Here is a 7166-nt window from a genome sequence, read left to right as displayed (position 1 = left end):
GGAGGATTTTTTTTTCCCTTGAATGTAAAAAAAAAAAACACAGCATCAGGTTTACGCTTGGGTACTCCAGCTTTTAATTTGATTGGCTAAGATATATGCTTTTATTTCATTAGCTATATTCGATAAGCTTTTTATTTCATTGGCTAAGCTATAAAAACATTTCCGCCCCACCTTTGTGACAAACCTTTTGATAATAAAGCACTCAAGTCCTCTGACAAATGTTGTAATGTGTGTAAACATTGCTGTTAAGCAACAACAACAAAAAGCTCCAATATTGGTATTTCATTGCTGGATAATAGCCCTTTAAACTTTAGCACATGTGAATGCTGTTATGTGTAACTGGTTTGAGTGCTTCAATTTGAGAAGTAAATATCATGTAAAATGATGGATTGATTGGTTCAAAGCAACCCCCAAAAAACGTCAAGTCCTTTTTGCTTTTCTTTCATGTATATCTGAAAATGATTGTACCATTGTTTGGATAAAATTGCTGTGATGTTTCGATTTTTTATTTTTTGGACTAGCATTCCGTTTAACTTTTTGATTCTTCGTGGAGTTTAAGTTTGATGTTCACCTTGCATAGTGGTACCTATTGTGCTCCTGTGATAATAAAAGTAAGAAAAATAGCATTGCCTCCTTGTCTCCAATACATCATCTTATGGATTTTTTTTTCCCTTCTCCCTATTCTGCAAAGTCTTGTTCTTTGTTAATGCACTTTACATTTAGATGTGACACATTTGCATGATTATGGGGCAGTGGTTCTTATTCCAGAAGTTGACAAGTTGAATGCTAGTTACTCTTCAGTATTTCTTTGCAATAACACATTTGGACAGTTCAAACATCTCTGATCTTATGCCACAAATTGGTGTTGACAAATCCAAGCTTGTGCCAATACTTGGGCAAAAGATCAGAATTGGGCTCCCTGTGTAACGCAGCTGTAGTTGTTCAAATGGTTTCCATGGCTTAAATCAATTAGTCTTTGCTGTATCAATTGCTTTGGAGGAAGAGGGTCAAGGTCCACTCCCTTCGGGCCTTCCGATGCATTTTGAGGATGTGTAGAATCAAGAGATTGAGAAAAGGCCCTTGTCTGCACACTAGGGCTACATCCCCCCCCCCCCCCCCCATGGATTTTAAAGTAATGAACTGGTGTGAAGAATGTGGTTGAAATGCCAGCTAGTCCAATGCTTTTAAATGCATACTAGTGCACACTTCAGGAGAAGGGTAGAGAATCAGAATTACAGCCCTAGTAATGTTTGTGCAGTAAGCGAAATAGTGTACTATTGGAGACTTGAAGTGTAATATGTTACTCCACTAGGGGGCAGCTCATCACAAGGTCAATAACAATGTTCCTCGTTATCACCTGCACCATTTTGGCGTTTTACCTGCACAATCAAGGTGAGAAATCCTCAGTCAAGATTTAGTTTCACCTGCAGAATCCAAGGGTGAAATAATCCTCTCTCCCTAGTCCCTTTACAAAGACAAACTTAGTCAGACAGTGACTACCTTCTCAATGGGTTCATCTCTGATCATTAAAATGTAAACGTTGCAGAGCCACGACATCTCATGTTCTTTGTATGTATGCCATATCACCTGCAGAATCCAGAGGTGAAATCCTCTACTCAAGAAAACCTGTCTCTATTCTACCCTAATTCATTCTGTGATCACCTTCTCCATGGGTTTATCTGTATGGGTTTTAAAAGTGGAATCATTACGTTGCAGTCAGTGGCACAGAAAGTCTAACGTTCCATCCTGTATACTCAGCTCAGCGTTCGGGACCATTTACACTTCACCGTAGAAACATTTTCATATAGTAACCAGGCCATAGCACAGCGCCTGGCTGTGGCTCTACTACACTGATCAGCTGAGTTGTATAGGTAGGTACCTATTACCTACTCGACATGGGGCCTCTACGCATTAACATTCTCAATCTCAGACTAACCTATATATAGATAAGTTGCCTTTACACAGGCAGTCCAATTCTGATATTTTGCCCAATTATTGGCAAAGGATCTGATCGGATTGGTCAAAAGACCAATTAGTGGCAGAAGATCAGAATTAGGCCGCCTGTGTAAACGCAGGCCAGTTTCTCCAGTTCTTCACAGATGTTATAGCACTATGTAACAGCAATATAGCAGAAACTAGGTGGAATCTGAATATGAGGTAGAGTGATGGGAGCAGAGGGGAAGATATATCCTCTTGGCATGAATGGCAGCCAGAACCCAATGTTTCCGCTGAGGCCTGCAGAAGCCCAGTTTGGGCTGGAAGACAACTGAACAGAAAGTCGTTTTTTCTGGAATCAAAATATTTAATAGGTGCATATCAAGTATTATTATACCATGTATAAAATTTCAGATCACAATATGAAGCAATGAAACTCTTCAATCAGGCTGACAGCAGCAGGTAAAGGTTGCCACATAAAATAATAACTAATGACTAAAATAGAATAGGCAACTAAAATGATAGAAAAATGCCATATGTTGTAGTAGCATGATAGGAAATTATAAACATTACTTTTTTTATTTTCAACATCTTTTTTTCTTCAATAAGTGCAAAAAAAAAAACAGAACACAACACTAAAGCTGAAGCGGAGCGTCCACTTGACTACTAGACAGTTACTGTAGTCCACGGCAGTGGTAGGTAGAGTACACGACTGGGGGCAGGTAAGATTGCAAATGTTCCCAAAATTCTTACAACTTTTCCAAAAATCCCAGTTGAAGGATTCCTGGATTTCCTGCTTTCTCCCTCCTGATTCCACAAATCTTTCAACTGGGATTTCTGGAAAACCTGGAATGTTGGGCAGTTACCGGAATCTTGCAACCCTAGGGACGGTGGGGACGAAGCAAAGCCCACTGAGGAGAAGGAAACTATTAGCTTGCGAGTCGATACAGAAGAGAGAAAAATTATTTTTCTGTTCTGTATATTTGCGCCTTGAGCAGTAGGAAGGAATGCACATCACAGTTTGCTGCTTTAGAGACCATAGCATAATTTAAAACATTTTGCATTTGCATGTCTTTAAAAAATCCTGAATTCTTTGAACGAAAAGGACATCACCACGAGAACAAACAAAAAAGGAACAGAGATCAGAGAGAAGAAGAAAGGGAGGAACAGGCTGAAATTCAAATTGACCAGTAACACAAAAAAAAACTAACATTGTACACTACATTTCCCATCATCCCGCTTCCCTAGGTTGTGACCCCAAACCCCTGACCCCTATAGGTGCTGACTTCAGGCACCTTCCCCCTGGAGGCTACGTAGCGTTACAGCCATATATTCTCTACATGGCTATGGTTAGCATTAGCATCCTCGCTGGCTGTTCCTCACATGGACAGGTGATGAACTCCTAAGTATTTGCGGACTGGGGACGTGGAAGGCTTGGGAAGAAGGGAACCCTTTGGGGGGTTAAGGAGTGGTGGTACCCAGGAAGGGAATCCATGGCAGGGTTAGGTGGTGCTCAGGAGAGGTCTTCTGAGGCATGGATGATTTCAGGCTGGTGAAGTTAAATGGGGACAGTCCAAGTTCAACAGGTGGCATGTATGTGTGTACCAATGTATGTCTTACGTAGGTTTTGTATGTGTGCATCATCGGTATGTTATTTGCGTAACTACTTGTGTAAGTGCAAATGTGTGTATCTATGTGTCTGTGTGTGTGTGTGTGTGTGTGTGTGTGTGTGTGTATATATGTGTGTGTCGCCATGTACATGTAGTGTGTGTGGCCTCATCGGCCCTTGCTGTAGCCAGGAAAGAACTGGTCCAACAGCAGCTGTAGAGTCTTGTTGAGGACCATGATGTAATCTTTCCCCAGGTCGTGGCGACATGCAGGGCAGGTGTACACTTCCGCTCGGAAAGACCGCAACAAACAGGTCTGGGGCGGAGGGAGGGAGAGAGTGAGAGACAGAGTGAGAATGCCACAGATCACAGAAACAGCATAGGTATCTAAAAGCTCAGACACAGTGGTAGGATTGTCAAATGTTCGCCTGCCGACAGTATTTAGCACCTCTGAACAGTGTCGGCAGTCAATCTCTTTTGTTTTCACACAGCAAACACCTTGGAAGTCGTCAGCCACTCATCCTTGTTATTAAAATACTCCAAACCAGAAGGTGACAGTAGCTATGTTTGGCAATGCATATCTGTGCGTATTGCTTTTGGTTTAGATTCAAAGCCATCTTGCTAAGTTGTAGAAGACCCTTGTTGATAATAGCCATATGGCCACAGCTAGATAACTACCTAGCAAGATGACAAATAAACAATTGAATTCACTTTCCATAATCCTAAACGGCCAGTGCCAGCCCATAGCCAAATGTTTAGCTAGCGTTAGCATATTCGCTAGCTAGCACAACATAGCTAGTTAGCAAGCTAAGGAAGTATTTGGTGTTGTGTGCATTGCGTCTGTGCACGTAGCTAGCTACCATCCCATAGCCTACAGTGCATATGAAGTGTAACTGTTTCATCCAGGAATGTACGGTGAGAATGACATTTTAATTATTTAATTTGTCTCCTCCACATGGGGGTTCGTGCTCTCTGACTGGCTCAAAGTCAAATTGTTGGTCACTGACGAGCATTGCGGTCTGTTCGTCACGCAGCAGGTACCGCTTTCAGTCTAGCAAGAAAAGGAACGGCTTCCCACTGTGATAAGTACCTATAGGCAGTGACATGCTTGGTGTGTTTCATACTTAATAAGGTTGTCTTGTCTTGTGGTGTTCCTCAAAGATCCCTTCTTAGACCTTTGTTGTTTCAATGCATCTAATATCTTGTTTCCTTTTTTGTCATGTCCCCATACTTTTTCAACTTTTGTTTATCATTTCCATTACTACACCACAATTAGTCATCAATTATAGTCCCGCAAACAAATCATTACAACGGATGCAAGTGCACACACACACACGTTACACACCTTGCAGACGTTGTGAGCGCAGACAGTGGTGACCGGTTGGTAGGCCAGCTCTTGGCAGCAGACACACATGAAGGTCTGTTCCACCTTCCTCAGGAAGTTCTACAGAGAAAGACAGGAACACAGGAATTAATGGCTCAGCTGTCACAATAGTAACAGCAGCATCGCACATCTTAGTTAGCCATGGATCATCTGCTTCATTTCATTTAAAAGAAGTGCATACAAGTCCTTGTAGGTAGGTTGTGTAGCTAGCTGAGACACTTGTGTTGGTTCAGCTATTGTTTAGAAGTAGTATGTCAGGAGACTACATTGTGAGGCAGTATTGTGTAGAAGGAAATCAGTCAATTAAAATACATTCATTAAGCCCTAATCTATGGATTTCACATGACTGGGCAGGGGCCCACCCACTGGGGAGCCAGGTTCACCCACTGGGGAGCCAGGTTCACCCACTGGGGAGCCAAGTTCACCCACTGGGGAGCCAAGTTCACCCACTGGGGAGCCAAGTTCACCCACTGGGGAGCCAGGTTCACCCACTGGGGAGCCAAGCCCAGCCAATCAGAATTTGTTTTTTCCCCACAAAAGTTTTTTTTTTACAGACATAAATTATCCTCAGAACCCCCCTTCCCCCTCCCCAGATGACCCCGCAGGTGAATAAGCTGGATGTGGAGGTCCTGGGCTGGTGTGGTTGCACGTGGTCTGCGGTTCTTGATATGCCACACCTTTCAGGTGGATGGATTATCTTGGCAAAGGAGAAATACTCACTAACAGGGATATACACAAATTTGTGCAGAAAATTTGAGAGAAATACGCTTTTTGTGCATACAGAACATTTCTGGGATTTTTATTTCAGTTCATAAAAAAATGGGACCAACACTTTACATGTGCGTTTATATTTTTGTTCAGTATAGTTGTAGTTAGTCTAGTGGTCAGTGAGGTGAGGTAGTTTGTGAGGTGACTGAGGTAGGGTGGTGGTGTATACATACCGGCCCCTCCTTGAGGTGTCCCATGGCCTCGTCCCAGTTCTTCTTGTTGGGTTGGTCTTCCTTGATGAGGCTCTGCTGCTGCTCTGTCAGCTGGAACGCCTCCTCCATCTTCAGACGCTTGGCTCGGGGCTCCGCCGACTCCTTACACACCTCTGACAAAGCACACGTTGTTTATGGATGCATGTACACATATCGATTCTATTCAAAGATGGGGTAACATTTTATTTGACACCTTCAAAACAACCCCTGAAATGCCTCGTCATAACAATTGCACATAGCAGTGCACAAGATGTACAGTATACTGTACACACAAAGCTAAAAAAAAAACACATCGCTTCTGTCTCTGGCTTATATTCCTAGCTGTGTTTCAACAGGTACCTGTCTCCTTGTCCTTGGGTGTCTTCTGACTGCCATTGCTCTGTGGCTGTTCTGTACCCTCCATGGGCTTCTTCTCATCCTCCTTCACCTTCTTCTCCAGGGGGTGTAGCCGTGGCCGTCCCCGTCCAGGTTGCTTCTTGCTCCTAGTGCACCCTGGTCGAGCGTTAGCCTCCTTCTTGGTCTTGTTGGCCATGGCCTCCACGTAGCCTGGAGGATACTGTGGAGGCAAAGAGACACAGGGTCGTACGAAAACACAGCGGATACTGTAGTAGGGGCACTCCGAGAGACAGTCAAGGCCGTCAGATAAAAACATCAACTGTCTTTATCAAACAAAGGACAAAGGATCAATACAATATTTGTGGTTACTGAAAATATACTATTTCACAGCGGTTTAGATGGTACAATGATTAGTGCTTGTTTTGTCAATAAAACTGAAATTAGGCAAACTACTCCCATTTTTCCAACAAGGAAATGGTGGAGCGATTTCAGAATATTGCACTTTTAATTTGAGAAATTAAGACATAAAAGAGATTTAGCCACTGAAACAGCAGTCATAACCAAAAGCCTGTCCTATCCTTCTCATACTTTCATAATGTCCTATAAAAACAAATGCAGGTGGACAGAAGACCCTCACTTACCTGCACAGCTAGGCCCAGTTTCTGGATGCGCTCTAGGCCCTCAGGTGTCCAGGGAGCAGGCTCCAGGTCATCCCTCCGCAACAGGTACCGCCACACCAGGAAACCACACTTCCCTATCTCCGGCCAGTACTTCACCACCTGAGACATACACAGAAAAATAATTACTACTGCTCCACGGAACACAGAGTTGAATGGGAATGTTCGTTCTAGAAATTCTACTTCTATGGGCACATACACAGCAGCAATATCCAGTGAAGATATAACTAAACAGGAGTTTATAGTA

At 43.1% G+C, this 7166-nt stretch overlaps 1 protein-coding gene across 3 annotated transcripts in view; it reads right to left on the bottom strand.

Annotated features, from left to right (window-relative positions):
• Window positions 1-2281: 2281 nt before the first annotated feature.
• The window catches only part of uhrf2 (ubiquitin like with PHD and ring finger domains 2), a 49129-nt gene continuing 44244 nt past the window's right edge, over window positions 2282-7166 (bottom strand). For all 3 annotated transcript variants that reach the window (XM_036977691.2, XM_090235043.1, XM_090235042.1), the window contains exons 12-16: window positions 6884-7021; window positions 6246-6462; window positions 5868-6019; window positions 4888-4986; window positions 2282-3858 (exon numbers count right to left, since the gene is read on the bottom strand). In XM_036977691.2, coding sequence (XP_036833586.2) covers window positions 3712-3858; window positions 4888-4986; window positions 5868-6019; window positions 6246-6462; window positions 6884-7021 — 753 coding nt within the window. In that variant the 3' untranslated portion in view covers window positions 2282-3711. The remainder of the gene's footprint in view (window positions 3859-4887; window positions 4987-5867; window positions 6020-6245; window positions 6463-6883; window positions 7022-7166) is intronic.

This window comes from Oncorhynchus mykiss, chromosome 5 (genome assembly GCF_057628025.1).
Source record: "Oncorhynchus mykiss isolate SJ-2025 chromosome 5, ASM5762802v1, whole genome shotgun sequence".
Taxonomy (NCBI): Eukaryota; Metazoa; Chordata; class Actinopteri; order Salmoniformes; family Salmonidae; genus Oncorhynchus; species Oncorhynchus mykiss.
The sequence above is the reverse complement of the archived record's forward strand: the minus strand, read 5'-3'. Positions and strand labels throughout refer to the sequence as shown.